The sequence below is a fragment of the Tyto alba genome, unplaced genomic scaffold (genome assembly GCF_018691265.1).
Source record: "Tyto alba isolate M040663 unplaced genomic scaffold, T.alba_DEE_v4.0 Super-Scaffold_16, whole genome shotgun sequence".
In the NCBI taxonomy this organism is placed as follows: domain Eukaryota; kingdom Metazoa; phylum Chordata; class Aves; order Strigiformes; family Tytonidae; genus Tyto; species Tyto alba.
Genome location: NW_024881278.1, coordinates 19,376,712 through 19,395,677, shown reverse-complemented (window position 1 = coordinate 19,395,677; position 18,966 = coordinate 19,376,712). Strand labels below are relative to the sequence as shown.

The window sequence follows — 18,966 nt, the reverse complement described above, 5'->3', positions numbered from 1 at the left end:
TAATACCAAAACTCAGAAATTAATTTTTTGTAATATTTCTTTCCCTGTGTTCAGAATGATGTTTTTTTTCACCTTCAGAATAATTTTTTTATATTGGGCTATAACTCAAGAGGCCCATCCCCACTGAATGTCTTTGGGGAATAATTTATTATGTCCTTTTGTGGCATTATTTTAACAAGTAAGATGTGTCAATATGAGGAAGTTAAAGGTAGGATAGGAACTGAGAAAAGCAGTAGTCAATCTTAATTAATGCTTGGCTTTACTGTTGTTATTCTGGAATAAGTGTGAAATTGAATTTAAAAATAAAAATCTTCACTTGTTTGGAAGAACGCTCTCCTAGTCTAGAATATGCACAGGATTAAGGCCACACAGGAAGGAAAGTCTGCTCTAAGGAAGCCTAAAGTATTTGGGTTTGGATTTTACTTTCCATTCATGTTACCTTGTTTCTAAATGTACACTATTGGAACATACAGCACTAGGAAATCACAATCAGACTGGAAAGGCATTTCCATGCAGTAGCTTTCGCTGAGAGATGCTAGGGGAACCTTTCACCAACTGGTTCATATGGAAATGCCCAAGTTTGGGGCTTTTGTTTTTCTTTTTTAAAGGACAGTTACCTAGGTCTGCCTTTCTGAAGGGACATAAAAATTAAATTGCATGAGCAGATTTTGATTTTTATACAAATTCAATTCACCGTAATTTCAACTTCATCTGGATGCTTGCCTGGGATCTTAAAACATTTTAAAAATGCATGTAATTATGCTGATACAGTTCCTCATGTGGCTGCCATTATATCTTCATAGAAGTTTCTCGATGCTGATAGAAGTATTAATCTGTAAGGAATGGAATAAATTCTCCTGTGTGGCACCCTTATAGTGATGTATTGGGCATTCAGATGCCATTAAACTGTAATGAACTTTTCAACGTGAGGGATGTCCTACCTAAAGAAACAATGTCTGAGCCATCCTTCCTTGTTGGTCTTGCAACAGCAACCTCGGCCCAGTCCTGTAAGGTGCTGGGCACCTTCCAGCTGTGTGGCGGCTGCCCGAGGGGGCAGCCCTCTGCACATCCCCGTGCTCAGCCTGTGCGCGCGTCTGCACCTGAGGAGGTCTGGGGCTACCGCCTTCCTTTCCCTGACCCTGGCGTGTGACTCATCTGTAGTTCTCCTTGGCCATGCTCATGCTAAGCTCCATAAAATGATGAGCAAGATTTTTCAAACATGCCACAATGCTTTTCACAGCAACAGCTATGTGACTATATGCTAATTGTTGTCCTCTGCTGGGAAGCTGGTGTGGCTTTTGCCACCAAAGCTATTTTAATGCAGCTTCTGCATTTTTTTTTTGACAGTCAAAATGAAGATTTCATCTTCATTGCAATCTGTTTTTCTGCCTGTTTTAGAGCAGACAGCGTGGTGTGTTTGTGTTCAGTAATTTTTGTAGTTTAAAGCCTGAGTCGGTGAAGGCCAAGTTTTCTGCATGCATCATGCTATTGAAAATGTGAATGTGTATAGCAAGGGACTCTACAACTCCTGTCTCACCTCTCTGCTGTCTCTTATGCATGGACAGCAATAAGAGAGTGTTGGGTGCTGGGGAAAACAACTTTTTATATCTAGGTACAGTTTAGGCTGTGCTGTAGCAGTGCACGGTTGCTGGCTGTGGTTAGGCTGTCTGAAGTAGATCTAGCATCTCTGTCTGGTTCCCAACAGTAAAGAGAGGCTACTGTGAAAAGCTTCCCAAGGTGATGCCCCAGCAAAGGGTGTGGGTTAGCCATGAGATGAATCTTGCCCACTGAGGTGACATTAAGGCCTGAAGTAGACTTATTATAACCTTCCTTGTGCTGCTTTTATTGATGCTTCAGGCCACTCTGGTCAGTCCAGCTCTTCTGACCAGGGTAAATTCTTTAAATATGTTTTGCTTTATTGTCTGTCACTGTCCAGTTTTAGTCCAGCGTAGAAGAATCCTAACTGTAATGCCTACAAGTCTTGAAAATGCCTATGTATGCACAGAAAAGGCAAATTATGCATGAAATGTATAGTGTTGCTGTGTTTGAACAATGTAATCTGTAGGTGGCTAAAGGGCTAACTAAATTGCAGGCATAATGAAAGCTCTGAAAGCTCTGTGGTATTTAGTAGATGTTCTGTCAGCATTAAACAGTCACCTTGTAAATATATGTTAATTTTGAAGGTGTAACTGACCTTTTTAATATTAATTGAAATGTCTTGTGTTTAGAAGTTGGTGCTATCTTAGAAGAGACAGAAGCCTGTGACTGGTGGAGCCTGGGTGCGATTCTTTTTGAACTCCTCACTGGGAAGGTAGGGCAGGGGGCAAGTTACTTGATAAAACTGACCTCTTGGCCAGTAGTTTCTCACAAGTGGTGTGCTCAGTTGTGATTTCCTTGCTTGTCTTTCTCAGATGTGCTTTGCCAACCTGATTACCCTCAATTGGTTTGGTCTGCATGGGACCAGAGAAAAGAAACATGCTCAAGCTTCAGCAGAACTTGATAAAGCCCTATCAAACACAGGACTGAAAAAATAAACAAAAAACATGCTGCTCTCTTAACCACAGTAAAATCAAAGTTCGCTAACATTCCTTCTGTACATTTACAAAATTATTGCCATAGTTTCAGTATTATTTCCTGGGACAGTGTAGAAGCTGTATGTTGCTGTTACACATTAATTTGGTATTTTGAGACAGAGAGTGCCCAGCCAAATCAAACTGGTGATTAGTTAACAGTTCTGCATGAAGAAGCAAAGTCCACCAAATTCCCAGACTATTCATGTTTGAGCAACAGAGCACAAGTGCTAAGACATAAATGTTCTAAAACTGTATCTCCAGGGGGACATCAGTGCCTGTAGGCATTCCTCCCAGAATAACTTTATACTAGGAAAACACTGAAATTTTTGTGTGTGTTAAATTGCATGTATACTCGGAGATAATGCAACACTACAAACTTTTAATTAATAAATGTATCTGTCTGCTTTGATTGATTTTTTTTTTTTTTTTTTTTTTTTTTTCTTCTCCAGACTCTGGTTGAGTGCCATCCATCAGGAATAAACACTCATACTTCTTTGAGTATACCAGACCATGTATCAAAGGAAGCCAGATCACTGATTCAGCAGGTAATTGAGGGGAAAATTTATTTTCTATATGTATATGTGTAGACTGGACAAATACTTACCTACCTAAGTTCTCTGGTGAAATAAGTGTAAAAAAAGAAAGCTGCTGATAGGAATGTGGATGGGTCTTTTCGCAGCGTCAGTGAATTTTGCCCTGCTGTCTTGTTGCATTTGGAAACTTTGACTTCTGCTGCTAGGTGTCTCTGCAGAAAACTGGAGTGCTTTGCCATTTCTTCAAAGAACAAGTTTGGTCAGTGCTGAGTGCTTTGGAAACACCTGCTGGTGACACATGAACATTTTAGGAATTCTGCCGTAAATGTTCATGGAAACATTTGTAATGTATTGAATTAAACTAAAAAATGTTCATGCCAATTCAGCAGGATGGCTCTAAGTACCATGCAACCTGTAACACACTGATGAGAAGTTACGACCTTGCTTGGTTAAAAATCTGTAGCTGTCTGCCAGGAAACCTTCTGGATGCCATTTGTTAAGAAAATGACTTTAAATTGTGAATACAATGACTTTTGTAATAAGAAGATAACTGGTAAGTGGGACAAAAGGTGGAGTAGGAAACCTTAAAATATACTGATACACCATTTTCAAACTAATGGGAATAGTATTGACTGCTAGTTTGAGTTTACTGTTGGCTTTAGTTAGTCATGACTGAGAGAATAACCTTGTAGTACAGGGTCTTGAACTTCAGGTAATGCTATTTTCCTTCTAGTTAATTTTGTCCTAAATGAGGAAGTGGAGCCTGGATCTGACCTATTCCACTTGAGTAGAATAAGTGATATGTGTGAACTGTGTTTGGCTTTGAAGAGTATCTTGCTAGTGGATGCATAAATAGATATCACTTAAATGTATATTTGAACAGAGCAGTGTGGAAAAAACAGTCCTTGAAGAAAATGAAGGAAAGAGATTTTGAAAATTCAGTGAGTCAAAAGACACAGTGACACATTGATTTCTGTGCCATTACTGTGAAATGATTAATGGAAATGGAACTAGATGATTGGGCCTCCTATTTTGACTAGGTGACGTGAAGTCACTGAAGGTGAAAGCGTGTGTCTCTGTTTCTGGCAAAGGTAGAAAGGGAAGTGACTAATGAAAAAAATCCCATTTTTCTATAGTCTACATTTTTATTGTTAGATGGTAGCAAATGGTTACCCTCACCCACAGGTGCTACAGGAGTCAAATGGCTAAGGGAAAGCAAACCCACACTTGATGAAGGGACTTCCTCCCATTAAGACTAGAATGTAGGAACCACAGACTAATGTATTGCCTATTTTCAAACATGCTAAAGAGTGGCTCTTTTGCCACTTGCGGTTTAAGTAGCAAATATATCTCTGCCATTCACAGATATATTACAGGGCCATAGCTGTTCAGAGAACAGTCACCCCAGTGCCTGTTAGGTTAAGCCTTCTAGTGTAGGACGGTGACTTATCTGGTGGAGGTTTGGCTATGTGAGCTAGTAAATCACATGTTTGTTGTGTGACTCTCCAAGGAAGCTGCCATTCATTGTTGAGGAAGCCTTGTCAGGAAAAGGAAGAAAGCTCTCTTGGCATGGATAGCAATTTGTCATTGCGACTTTCCTTCCCCCCACTGCCAAGGGTAAACAGGTCAAAGCATCACAGAATAACTCTCTGGGATCAATGTTCAGCTATACAGAAAACTGTGTCAGACGTTGTCTCCTGCTGTTGCTTCCAGTGCAGGTGACTTCGTTGTAAATACCTTCTTCATTTAGCCAGCTTCTAAGAAAACAGAGATCTGTTTATTTCTGGTGAAAGATTAAGTTGTTATTTGTATGTTGGTTTGGTATTTTGCACGCAGTATTTTTTTTCAGGTGCCTCCAGGCCTTACTATGAACAAAATACACAACATAACTTTTCTATAGGTATCTGTTGCAGTTTGTATTGCATCTGCTTTCTAAGGTTAAAGTTCTTCTGAAAGGACAAACTCCAAAAAATAAGTGTCCATGCTTACTTTGCTGGTTGTATTTCAGCAGAAGGCAGAGGGACCCTGGCTGCATCTGTTTCTGCTGGCTTGTGGCAGTTACCAGAGCAGCACTATTCACTGTCACCGAGCTACCTTTACTATGTGACATTATGACTGCAAATAGCAGAGGCATCTTAAAATGTGTAAATTCTTATGTTTATGGATATAGACTCACTTAGATGTTGAGTGCATTCAGATATGAATACACGTTGTTCCCTGTGACAACTGGGAGAAGTTATCCTATTAGCTGTTGCAGAAAGAGCAAGAAAGAAATCATGCCTTTGTACTGGTTGTAATTGGATAGAGTATAAACAGTTCTTTAAAACTGCAAAATATTTTTGTGTGTCTGTGTTAGTCTCTTTGGAGTATTACCTTTGCAATCCCTTTTATATGGAATGGTATCTTTAAACAGATGTAAATATTGTGGTTTCCTTTTCCCATGAATTCAGCATGTGATGTACAACTAAAAAGCAAATGAGGTGTGGAATTTTAGGAAATTTCCATGAAGCCATTACACTGTTTTGTTTCTTTCACTGGGATTTGGATTTTTCACTTTTAGTCCTTTTGTAGGACTCTTTAAAATTTTATTTTTAAATTTTTTTTAGGAAATAGAGAACTGACTATAATATCCTGGTATTTTAGGACCAACTCACAATTTATGAAATGGAAAGTTACAGACCCCTGTCCCCAGTGTAGCTGTAACACAGTGGTGTGAGCAAAGCTTTAACATGAAGCAAACGCACTGTCCAGAGTTTTACTGATGCAGGCTCAGGCTATTCTTTTTTTTTTTTTTTTTTTTTTTTTTTTTTTTAAATGAGGTTACACTTAAAGTGAAGTCCCAATGTGCAGTGCTTCAGGGAATTCCATGCTGTGATCAGTAGTCTCTGAAGACTGTAACACTGAGACTCAAGGAAAGGAGAGTGTCTTCTTCCATTTACTGGATTTTAGAAATTTCAAGTATGCTTTCGTACTCTTGAAAGTAATTCATAGAGCAAGAAAACAGTAGGATGTCCCTTACCTTAGACCTTTCTGGAACTTTTAAGCAGTTGTTTTTGTTCTTACTCACTGAATCATATATATATTTTTCTTTTTATATCAAGCTGTTGCAGTTTAATCCTGCAGAGCGTCTTGGTGCTGGTGTTGCTGGTGTTGAAGACATCAAATCCCATCCATTTTTTGCCCTTATAGAATGGGCAGATCTGCTGAGATGAGAGATGAGTGCCCTCTGAACAAACTCAGGTCAAGAGGACAAGTTTCTGTGGCACAGAAGCACCCTGACTTGCTTCCTTTGGATTTCCCAAACCATTTGGACACGATGACTAAAGGATGCTGGGGCAATCAGGCCCGAAGTCAACACTTTTCACAGGAATCACTGGTTGTACAGGGTGCTACCTTATTTTTATGGCATCTGGTTGCTACATGTGTGTAAGTCTTTTCACCAAAGGGTGCTTTGTGATGAAACTCCTGGGCCAGCATGTTTAGCACTGCCAGCTTGTCAACTAAGTAGAAACAGGAATGTGCTCCTGGTGCTTTGTCTGATGATGGAAGTGTCTATAGACTGTGCCAGTTGAAAGTATCTTTTATAGTGTCAGTAGACCATTTCCCTATGCTAAGTGCAGGTCTGGGGGTGTGGGGGGGGGAAGGAGCAAATAATTTATTAATGGTATATGCTGAGTAAAATACTAAAATGCTTTATGCAAAAGTTGACACGTTAAAAATAATATTTCCATTAAAAATTAAGAAAGCTGTTGCATAATACCGTGGAATGTGTCTTGAAAATGGCATATCATTTCCCACTGTGGAAAGAGCATATAAAAGGCAAATAATGCTGTCAAATGTACTTTGTTGGCTGACAATGTCTGTTTAAAACTCTTGATTCTGTTGTATTTGATGAGCTACATGTTAAAGTCACTACAGAAAGGGAAATTTTCTTTTCCTCAGCTGGATAAACACTGCTTTAGCACTCTAATAAGGAGCAAAAAACCATAATGATAAATAAATGTGTAGATTAAAAAAAGAGAAACTCTTCTCTCATCACTGCAGCCACCACTTTATCACTTAATGAACTTTACTTCCTCTAAGTGTCCTATTTTTAGCTACTGCTTCAGGAAAAAACCTTTCTGCTCATGCTCTTCTGCTTGAGGAAGCTTCTGAACTCTCCTGTTTGTTAATAGTCTTAATAAATCAAAGAAAGCCTTCACTCACTCTGCTGCTTGAACAGGAAGAAGCCTGGGATTTGCTCATGCCAAATGACTAAGTGACATCTCTGAGCGAACCCTGGTGGGTAAGACTTGGGCATGAGCCAATTAGCTGACCTGTTTGTTTGTTAGAAAGGTCTGGAGAATGGGAGAAGAATATAAGACATGCAGAATATTTTGCTGTGCGCTGCTGTTGCTGCTAAGCAGCTATGCTTGTATGGATTCCTGACGTACAAATGCTGTACACTGCAATGCTTGTACAGATTATGGATCTGTGGTTTTTTCCTAAATGTTCTGTTTGCTCTCACTCTTTTTTTTTTTTTTTTTTTTTTTTTTCTTCTTCTCCCCAGCTTTATCCGGAGAACAAAGGGCAAATTCCTTTGGGAAAGCGAGGTGACAGCAATGATTATTGAATTTACAACTCAAAAAAAAAAAGTACCCCTCCATTTGTATTTTAGCAGTGTATTTTATGGGCACTCCCAAAAGTGCATCTGCACAGTCTCCATCTGTTAGACACCAGGTCGGTGTATTCAAATAAAGTGGAAAAGGAAAATGCTTCACTTAAACAAAGGAAATCTGGAAACTTTTTTTTTCCTTTTTAAATTATTCCACTCCCCTCCTTTTTTTTTTTTTTTTTTTTTTCTTCCCTTTCTTGTGATCACCAAGCCAGCAGAGGGGCTGTAACAACACTGCAGGTTGTAACCAGGTCACTAGTATCACTGCCTAGGGAGTGCTGTCCAAGATTACATCACTCTCAGAAACTGTGTTTCAACCTACCACCCTCTGGCTTCATAACAGGAACTCCCTCAGGTGAGCCACAGGAACAACTTCCTGCGCCGAGCGGCTCGGAAATCTCCGATGCGGAGACTGAGCTGATCCAGAGCTTCCTTCCAGCACTGCCCTGGCTGTGACTTTGGAGAGGGCTCGTTGCTGAAGGGAAGCCTCCCTTCCCTCAGCCACCTGATTCCATTCCTGGGGCTCTCTAGCCTGGCCACCAGATAACGTGGTTGGCCTGTGTTGATCTGTTGCATTGCATTTGCCTGGTGATAACTGTAAAAAATGTAATTTTTTATGTGTTACTTCAAAATGCTCTCTTGTTCAGGTTGTGCCTGTGTGCCAGTTGCAAGTGAAGGCAGGGTAAGCTAGCACAGGAGCACAAGCTGGTTTCTATGAGCAGCAGAAGGAAAATGCTGTTCTAGTCAAAACTAGATGACCAGTCTCTCTCACTGCAAAGTGTTTGCTTTAGTTAATGACACCAAAATATTTTTTTCAAGTATGTTCGTAGTGAGGAAGTCTAGATCATGGAGACTAGAAGGAATGGGGCACTTGGCAAAACGGCTTGTCAGAAATAAGCCTTTGAGATGCTACAGGTTTTTGTTAATCCTATCACTGACTCAGATAATGGTCTTGCTAAAGGAGCAGATTCTGGAGTTAATTGCACAAAAAAATCCTGCTTCTATCTTTTTTGGTTTTGTGCTTTATTTTTTGCCCTTTTTTTTTTTTTTTTTTATTTTGATGTGTATTATGTTGTATTGGTGTTTATATGTATTTCTTTAATAAACAAAACCTTTCAAGCCTAATTCAGACCTTGGGCTTCTGTACTTTACATTTAGTTCTTGAAGACCATCCTTACTACCTAATCAATGCTTTTTGTCGTGGGCTTTTATGACTTGAAATGTTCTAGACATCTTCTTTTTGGTGCCTCTTACGAAGCCCTGTGGTGCATGTCTCTCTTTTGCTGACTGTTACGCAGTACAAAGTCCATTCCACCTTCCTTCTGTTACACCTAATGGTTGATAGCAAAACAAATCAGTGCCGTTTTGGTCACAGGAATTAGTGAGAGTCTATGTAAAACACAGTAAAATAAACCTGTAGATTTCCCTGTTCTCCTTTGGGTGTTCAGGTAAGGCAGATAACAAACACACTTAGGACATCTCAAAGTGGTAATTCATTGCACCCTGTTGAACCACTGTAATGTTTTTTGTGTCCTACTAAGATAAATGGAGACAAAAATGTTTGTAGGCTTACACTGGATAGAATTGCTGTGAGGTGATCTGGGGCCCCTGCCCAGACCTACGGAAGAAATTGCATCTTGTGAAATACAAGGGGCATAACTTTGTTCGTTTTTAATGGCTGTATTCACAGCTTCTGTGCTTGTAGCACAGCTCCTGTATCTCCTGTGAAAATCACCTCTCAGACAGCAGTGACTGTCACGCTGACTCTCCGCGCACCTTTGGGATGCTGAGTCGGCAGGGTTACCTGTGCCGGAACATCCACCCGGCTCCTCTCTCCCGTGCTAAACCTGTTCCTTGGTGTGTTCCCGCAGCGAAGGGCACTGGGATGAAGAAGGCTGGGGAGGTCAGCCTTCTCTAAATGAAGCACTCAGCATAACGAGGTACAGGGAAGTGCGAAGTAAACCACTATGGGATTTTCTTTTTTTTTTTGAGCGTGGTGTCATTTGTTTTCTCAAGGACACCAAGTAGGAAGCTAGAGAAACAGAAACTTCCTCTCTGTTGAGATTTATGGTAGGGATTTTAGCAATAAAATGAAAAAGTATGTTTGTTGATGTCTTTGGGTTTGTGCTTTCTGTGTGGGCTTTGCTGTGAGCTGCGCTCCGTGGTTCCCGGCTGCTGCCCGGCCCTGCGCTCTGCATGAGGGGGCCTTTACCTGGGTCCCCACGCGTGACGGCGAGCCAGCCTGCGGCCCGGTCTGTCCGTGGCAAAGCACCCAAAGTCCTCTCCCAGGCACCAGTGTCTGAAGAGCCCCTCTCACAGCTGGTCCTCAGCTCTGGGCGTCTTCTGAGCCACGTGTAGCTTTCAAATCAGAGCCCCCACAGCTTTTTGCAGGGTCTGAGAAGATGCACGGACAGGATTTCTTCTTGTCTCTTTGTGTTAAATGCTGCCCCTTCCCTCGCATCAGCGGCTCGTTACCTCAGGACTGCCTGTCCTCGCTGCACGGTGTCCTCAGGGTACAGTCGGAGATGCCGCTGGAGAGCCCCTTTGTGTGACCAGTGCCTCTGGTTTCCCTTGGCCATGCTTCTGCCGAGCGGCCTCTGGCAGCGGTATGTGGCACCAGGTATGTTACCGGTCCCTGTTTAGCGTGTACCCACCACCAAAATGGCAGGCTGGGGCGCAGCGAGGAGCAGCGCAGGCCTGGGGCTTTGGCCACCTGGAGTGACTAAGGACTCTCCATATGTTCTCTCCTCCAGGGCTGTGCCCCGTGAGGGAGTTGCTCATGGCGCTGCAGGAGGACACGCACCTCAGCAAGGTCACGGGGCTGAGGTGCAGCTCCTGCTTACGTGAACGCGTGTGGGGGGGCAAGATGGGGGAGCGAGGGACTTGGCTGAACAGCAGCGGGGGTGCTGGCAAGCCACAGCCGGGGCGTAGGGCATGCTTGAGCGGCTCAGGCAGGGTGCCTTTTGCAGCTCCAGCTGCGTTTTGGGAAGGGGGTGGTAGAGCCAACTCCCAGAGGGGGAACAGGAGTTGCTTAAAAGGTGCTGAGCAGCTGCTGCTGGCAGCAGTGGTTTTAGACTGGCAGTGCGTGTCTGTCTCCTGTGCTGCAGGGCTGGTGGAAGACTGGTTGCTGCCTGAGCCATCTGCAGGAGCAGAGCCAGGGAGCCTTGGCCCAAAGGTGAGGTGTCCTCAAGAAAATACCAACTTCTGGGTGACAAAGCAGTGGAAGTGGTGCAACCTCCTGCTAGTGTCGGGCAGGCTGCCAGGAGGTTAATCAGGGCACAGCAGGGAGGATGCTCCAGACTCCCGGCAGCGGGGGACAGCTTAATGTGCTGCCCCAACAGGACCTCACTGCCTCTTGGCAGACCAAAGCCTCTCCTCCTCCAAAGGCAGCTCTGTCTCCATCTTCTTGGCCCAGGGACCCATCAGGAGGGATTAGAGCTGCTGCTGAGGGGCTGCAGTGGCACTGTGACGGCAGGAGGGCTGGGGAAGTGTGCAAGGCTGGGCAGTGGGGAATTAGAGTCCTCTCGGGAAGGCTGCGGGCAGTTGCCTTGATGCGTTGCTGCTGAGATCCTAAAGTTGGCAAGTTTGGGAAAAGTCCTTTTGAGGGTAATAAACTAGACAAGCCAATTGGCAAGTGGTGGGGCTGGATAAAGATTGGCCAGCCAAGGAAAGAGCAGATGTTGTGTGGTCAGTGGTCCTCTTCAGCAAAGCCTTGCAAGCCCCATTTTTCTTTGCCTTGGAGATGGAGCCTTTTGCCTCAGTACAACCTCACCTCTACCAGTTTTTCTTGTTCCCTTTCATGAGCAGAGCCACTTGCCCTCAGGGTATTTTTGAGGTTTGCTCAGCTGCCTCCATCCATTATTCTGTGTTACATCCTTTAGCCTCAGTCACAGATTTTCTTGACCTTTCTGTGCCTTTGGTTCTGAAATGCTGCCCCAAAACACTGCGACCCAGGAGTGGATTATTAGATGCAGCTGTTATCCCCATGCACCAATGAAAACGAAGAGAGAGGATTACTCCCACAAAATTAAAGTGTGAGGGTTGTAAAAGCATTAGGAAATTGCTTACCCCAGCAGCGTGTGAGTAACGAGAGTTTTATGGTACCTCGTGCAGTGGTGGGATAACGAAGGAACCTCTATGAGAGGGGCCGGTGCTATGCCATGATTTAGAGCACAGCGCTGGCTAGCTACTCTCGGCTTGCGGTCTTGCTTGCGTATTGTGGTCTGACATTTGCCAGCTCATAATCTTCCTTTACGAACCAGGCATGGAGAAGAGCTACTTCAACAATGTGGACCATGAGCCAAGTGGCATATATCCTTTCTCCAGATTTTAAAATTTTTTTTACATCCTTCCCCACCATTCTGCCCCGCTTGGGCTCCTTCCTTTCCAGCCTTATGTCTGCTTTGGCTTCAGAGAAGTCCCCTGCGACCAGCCCCTGGTCTCTCATGGTGTCCTGCAAGGCCCAGCAAAGCTGACACCTACTAAGGCAAAGCAAGAGGTGAGTTCCCATGAGAAGGACCTTGGCTGCTCCGGCTCCTTGCAGGCACCTTGGCAGGTGCTCTGGGGTGTTGCAGACAGTCCTGAGCTAATTGGCTTTCTAGGGTGTAGTAAGCGCACAGTGTGAAGTCCCAGCCCCATTAACATCATTGGGAGTTTTCCCATTGATTTTACTGGGGTCAGGAGCTTACCCTTCAATTACAGAGAGAAGCCAATTTCATGAAAACAGATATAGAGAGCTTATTTGCTTTCCTACTTTAAGCATGCCCATGTAGTTTCAGCCTCAGTGTTAGAGAAATGTGCTTTTTTGTTTGTTTGTTTTTTAATTTATTTGCTATTCTGGCAGGTGCCATTAACATGGCTATCCACTTACTGTCCCTGGCTGGGACGAGGTCTGCCACTCTTCTCCCTCAGCCGTTGCTGTGCTGCTGACTGACTGCGTGAGCCTGCCTTGTAAAACAGGGAGGGCATTTTGCTAAGCAGCAGAGATGGGAAGAGTTAGCGCCTGCCCTGCGTTTTAAGGCTGAGAAGCCTTTGATGAGCAGCACTGCACATGCCCCGTTAGGGTGACTGGAGCACAGAGGGCTGAGAAAGGCAGGCATCTGGTTTCCTCATTATTTCTTTTCATAAATAATCCCTTGTCCTTGCACCCTGGACTCTGACAGCATTTAGAACATGTCGGGTGTGGGGTTTTTTTCCCCCCTCCGAAACTTATTCATTTGGAGGGCAGTTAAACAATAGGTTTTTGTCTAAATCTCTACCAGCGAAATTGTCAGGAGAGATTTCCGCCCCCCTCTCCCATCTATCCTCCTTTTGTCTCCTTCAGTCGTCGGGGTCAGGATCCGCCGCCAAGCGGAGACTGCGGTTGCTTTTCCAGGCCCCAGATGCCAATATGTGGCAGCATCTGGCTGGTTGGCAGGCGCCGGGGCAGTGGTGCTGGCTGCGCCGCAGCCTGTCATGCGGCGGCGGCGCTTGATGGGCGCCCTGCTTCTTTGAGAATATGGTCCCAACCAAGGAAGCGGATAATAATTAAATCTACTAAAGGAGGTGCATTATCGGGTAGGGTGGCTGCCGTCGGAAGCTGTGCCGGCTCCCAGACCTGTTATTTTTTATCCTCTTCGGCAGCATCTCGTGTAACCTTACCTTCTTGTGCTCTGAGCATTTTGGGTGCCTTAAGGCATGGAGCTCCTTGAAAGAGAAATACAAATCGCTAAAAATGTAGAGATAAAATCCTCTCCTTGGAGGCCATGTGTTTGGCATGGGAAACACATGATAACAGCTTGCTTTAGAAAGGTGACATTTCCACTGAAGGCTGAATAATAAAAAATGCATTCTAAAAGCCGAGCTTTTCTCTCTCGTCTGATATATTAGACTTTTGTAATGAAGACAGCTTCTGGGACCAGGGACTCTTCTGCTTCCTTGAAATATATGCGTGGGAGCTCTCCCTGGCCCTAATGGGTGTCGCATGTGGCTCTGGCTACATTAATGTTGCAAGCTCTATTAAAAGGGATTGTTGGTAGCCTTTCACGTGGCGTGAATCAAAGCTGTCTTTCCCTAACTTTGCTTTAGCTCAGGCTCACCCTGTAGATAGACTTGCCCAGGGTTAAGTTACTTAATATTAAGATGGATAGAAAAATTCTAATACGTGGTTTGATTTGGTGGGGTTTTGTGTGTGTGTGTGTGTGTGTGTGTGTTGTTGGTTTTTGTATTTTTTTCCTCCCTTTTAATTCAGAGCTTGCTGGTGAAGGACTCTGGAGGGATGGGGAAGGAGGAGACAGCCAGGCAGCTTAAAGAGGCCTCTGAGGGTCATGTTGAGTCTGTGCTATTATGTTCCAGCAAGAATAGCTTTATTGACAGACAGCTGTTTGACTCCTGCAGCCGTACAGTATTTGCTGCAGATCCACATAAATACTGAGCCCATGTTGACAAATTCCTCATCAGTGCAAGACAGTTAAACCTGCTTGTTTAATCATTTGTGTGCTCTTACCTCTGCAGCTCTGAAAAGAATCAGCTGCTGTTTTACCATGTGGTGCATGAGAAACCTGTAAATACACAGAGCTGTTTCATGTAAAGTTTTCCGGGTGTCTTTTTATTCAGATTCTCTTAGAAATAAAGCACTCTATTTTTTTTATTATGGTTAATATATATATATATATTTTGTTTTTCAAAAAAAGGTGTAATTTTTGCTTTTCAAAGAGAAAATCTGGCAAGCTGGTTTTACAATACAGGTAGCAGATCTCTTGGCAGAACTTAGGTCCTGTCTGCGGTATGCCAGCAGCACCGGCACAGGCCCTTTAGGAGTCCCACACCTTGGTTTGCAGCACGTGCACGGAAGCACGTGAGGATGTGTGTTTTGGTTTGGCTTTTCTGGCACAGGGGTATGGAACCTGTGCTACTGGTCGCCTCCTGTCCACAGCTCAGGGGGTGGCTTTTTGACCTCCCTCCTGTTTCACAATAATATCTGCCTTCATACCAGAATGCTCTCTTGTCACATTGTTGGCTTCATCTTTGGAAATATAGTATCTAAAATTAAAGATTTGTTTCCGTTTTGGAAATTTCAAATTGATTTTTGTCGCTTAAATAGGGAGAGAGTGGTGTAAGTCAGGGCTCCTGCCACACAGTCAATGGGGAAAAAAAAGAGATGTCTTTTGAGACTTTTTTCAGACCCTCTTTAGAGAGTAGTGTCTCTGTGGTCCTTTCAAAACATTTCTGGTGTGTGAGTAATTTTCTAATCAAAAGGTATATTTTTGAGGGGTCACCAAAAGAGGATGCCTCACTGAAATGGGAACCTATTGTTTAGTCAGACAAAAACTTAAAATTAAAATGTCAAATTGGTGTTTAGAGAGATGTTTATGTGTGTTTGTGTGACAGTGAAGGAGATTGACATTTCTTTCAGGATCACATATAAGGCTGTGCATGCTTGAGGTTGTTGGCAAGTGACAAGCTGCCTTTCCTATGGCTGTAACTACTGATGGAGCTGAACCTGATAGTGCTGCTGGTTTTTGAGACTTTTTGTCAGTTTCCCAGTAAGTGCAGGGAAAGCCAATGTCTTCTGACATTTTTCATTTTTAAGGACTAATGTCAGTGCCAGACATTAGTTATAATGAAGATTTACACTTGTGTGATGCACACTTGTGAAAAATCCTTTGTATCCTATAGGAAGACACTTAGCTGGGTTAACAATCTCTGATGAGCCTGCAGAGATCAGCATGCAGAAGAAATCATGTTTCCATTGATTTTGTAGCATACAAGTACTTTTTTTTTGCATTGATTTAACTAAAAAACCCTGGAGTAAATATACAGTCTTACGAGTATGGCACAGCTTTGCCTATTGATCAGGCCAGGCAGCCTCACTCGAAGCCTTAGGAGCCTGGACAGCTCCTACATTACTTCTGAGGGAATTGCCTCCTCTTCCTCTCTCTGTACATATGCTTCTTGGGGGGTTTCCAATTATTAACCAAGCAATTTATTGAATGTTGTTTTTATCAGTCATGTGATGTCAATTTTGACTCTCAGTTATTTTTCAGTCAGTTTTCAGACTTTCTCCAAGGGGATTTGGTTCTGACTTGCCTCCTAGCCACAGAAAGGATGGTTTGCTGCAGAAATGTTGGCTTTCATTACATTCAAGTATTTTAAAAGCATGTTCCCTTCTTAGTACATCGCCATAGCTTGCATGTTGAGGCCCAAGATCTGTACAATTTGGTGACTAATGAAGATATTTCCAGGTGAATGAGAAATATTTTTAAAAAATCCAACACCCTGAATGTAATTATGAGCTTTGGAAGTAATGCAAACTCTTTTGGCTCAGGGTGTAAGCCAACCTTCAGCTAGAGGTCTTTTTAAACAAAAACTTTCCATCTATCCTTCACCTTTCATCATTATAAGAGGAACAACAACCTATCTTTACATATAATTAATAACATAGCTCAGTTGGCCACTTAAATAATTGTTAAGTGCATGACAGCCACAAAGACCAACAGACAAGTTAGTCTTTTGGGGGCACTGAGAAAAGGTATCTGCAACGATCTGGCACAGTCGGTTGAACTTGGATTCCACCTTCAGAGCGGAGTCTCTAGAGCTTCCAGAAGGTGGCTGAAAGCAGTTCAGGTTTCCACTCTTCAACTCTGCTGTTGGTCGAGTGGCTTTTGTCCCAATTCTTTGTTTAAACAGGATTTTGGACTGCAGGCTAACTCTTTTTTTTTGGTGTAAAAAACCAAAGCACCAGTGATCCATGCCAGTAGTGGGACTGGTATTGTTCCCGTCCCAACCAAGCATGAAATGCTGGAGGAGGACACCAACCCAAAAGGCTGGTAGATGAGAGAAAGAATCTTGTTCTGTGTTCAGAGATACACCACTATTTTGTCTTTATGTTGCAGTCTTGCATAACCCATGTGCAAGCCTGAAGGAAGGAGCATCCCCATCCCTGGTAAACTCACAGTTCAGACAGCCTCACGTTGGAGGGTGTGAAAAAATGGGGCTGAAGCCACAGTGTTTGGTACTATTGATCATGCTGGGATTGGGAACTTCAACCTCTCCTTCACGTACTTGACATTTACCACATCTTCCCAGTCCAATGCTACGCTCACCCTAGGAAATAAGTGAGGTGTAGATGATTTATATCCACCACGGTTTTCTCACTTGTTTTCCTTGTTCCTGAAAAACCTGAATGTGCCAGTTTCCAGGTGTCTCTGTGGTGGGAGTCTCAGAGGACACTGTACAGCAGATCTACCCTGAGCCATGGGTGACCACAACCCTGGGGAGGCCATCGAGATGGCCATGTGCACCTCTGCTGTCAGGAAGTCTGAGAGGTTTTCTAGCATGGAAAGGGATGGGGCTCTTTGGCAGTCATGGGGGAGTGAGGGTTTTCCTTGGATGTGCATGGCTCATTTGTTACGAAGCAAGCTGTATTCCTGCTGTGTGTCTGTATGCACAACACTTATTTATTACAGCCCTTAATCAGAGCTGGGTCAAATCCATCTAAGGAAAACATAAATGTGTTACAATGGATTTTTTTAGTAATTAAAATTGTAACTCCTTCTCTGAAGTCTTGATTAAACAGCATCAAATGTCACAATGCTGTGAGAAATAGCCACTATCAACAAAAATCAAACCAGGTACAAACTGCTAAAGGAATATTGCCTGGAGTGGTCAAATTTCAGTGCCAACACAAAGGGTCAGCTTGTGACACTTGGCTCCTGTATTCTGTTCGTAAGCATCCCGGCGTATTTGCTTTGCTCTCTTTGCCTTTTTCCTCCTCTGTTCCCCTCTCCATATATCAGTGTCGGGGAGTTCAGACATCACAAGGGCCGGTGGGTTTTTTATTATTATTGTAGCGCCTAATGTGGAATTTCGTATGAGCAACACTCCTTCCTGTCGGTACTTGGAAACTCTTTTGTGTTACGTCCGTCCTTTCTCTGAAGTAATCACTCAACTATTTCTAGCAATAAAATATTCCTCTCTAGCCCCATCGGATATGTTAGAAAGATTAGTGCAAGATCTGAAGGCCCTGTCCAGCTAAGCTCAACAAAACTTCCGTGGGCTTTAATGTTCTCCTTTTATTTGACTGCAGATATCGCCTGAGGACATGGTATAGGAAAAAGGCACCCAGATATGCCCTGACAGATGCAAGCCATATACTCTACAGTGAGGCTGCATGCTGCCTGAGCGACACAACTCACACGAGCGACCTGCCAGGGGAGGGGGACATGAAGAACAGGAGTTGGTGTGTATCTACATCCTTCCCTATGTTCTTAACTAACTTTAAAAATACTACAGTGAAGATTTGTCTAAAACTTGCTAGGGTACTGGGAATGGGACCTGTCTTTCCTCTTGGCTGGAAAGGCAGCATGGTTCTTGTCTCTCCACAGCTGGGGAAGTGAGGACAGAAACCATGCTCAGTAAGGCAGTTTAAAAACTGAACTTGGCACCTAAGATGCACTTTGGGAAGGGAAGTTTTGCTAAGATGTTTAAAAATGTACCTGACTGACAATGGGAGAATTTTCTTCCTTTGCTCCCCACTCAGGGATTGACACTAGTTGAAGTAGAGCTGAAACTCCTGACAATTGTTAAGAAAACCTTAAAGAATGGAAATGTTATGCCCACACCACTTCCCGTGTCACCAGTTGCATCAACTAGAAGTAGAGATGCAAACTGAACATATTTTCAGTCATTGCTTTGACCTGACTTCGGGAAGCAGGGAGTGAGTCTGTCAGCTCTTGCTTGTGAAAAAAAAAACTCCTCAGGCTTCCACAGGGGAACCAGCTCCTCGTGAGGTGAAGCGTTAGGGGCGAACCTGGTAGGGAGGAAACTGCTTGTTCCTTGGCCTTTCCTCAGTCTTCCTTCAGCTGGACGGTGGCCATTTGGGGAGGCTTCCCCACCATGTGGCAAAGTCTCTGCTCCGCAGGAAGGGGCCGTGGGCGCGCAGCTGCCCACAGCACGACCATCTGACTGCCTCACTCGCGGCCTGGCCTCACACTGCCGTCTCCTGTGTCTTTGTCTCAAAAAAAAAAAGTTTACTTCAGTTTGAGGGTATTTTTGTGCACTACCTTCCTTTTTTTTTTTTTTATTTTTTTTTTTTTTAATTTTGTTTTTGTTTGACAGCCATGACAGCCTCTCCTCATTATTATGGAAAATATAGGGTTGGTGGTAATTACTATCTGAGTATGAATGGGAGCAGAAGTGGGCATAGCCTGCACTGGCCTTTCTTTGA

General features: G+C 43.5%; 1 protein-coding gene across 2 annotated transcripts in view; it reads left to right on the top strand.

Annotated features, from left to right (window-relative positions):
• RPS6KC1 (ribosomal protein S6 kinase C1) overlaps positions 1 to 8,879 on the top strand; it is a 90,593-nt gene extending 81,714 nt beyond the window's left edge. For both annotated transcript variants that reach the window (XM_042789735.1, XM_042789734.1), the window contains 3 exons: positions 2,229 to 2,311; positions 3,023 to 3,118; positions 6,208 to 8,879. In XM_042789735.1, coding sequence (XP_042645669.1) covers positions 2,229 to 2,311; positions 3,023 to 3,118; positions 6,208 to 6,318 — 290 coding nt within the window. In that variant the 3' untranslated portion in view covers positions 6,319 to 8,879. The remainder of the gene's footprint in view (positions 1 to 2,228; positions 2,312 to 3,022; positions 3,119 to 6,207) is intronic.
• Positions 8,880 to 18,966: the final 10,087 nt, after the last annotated feature.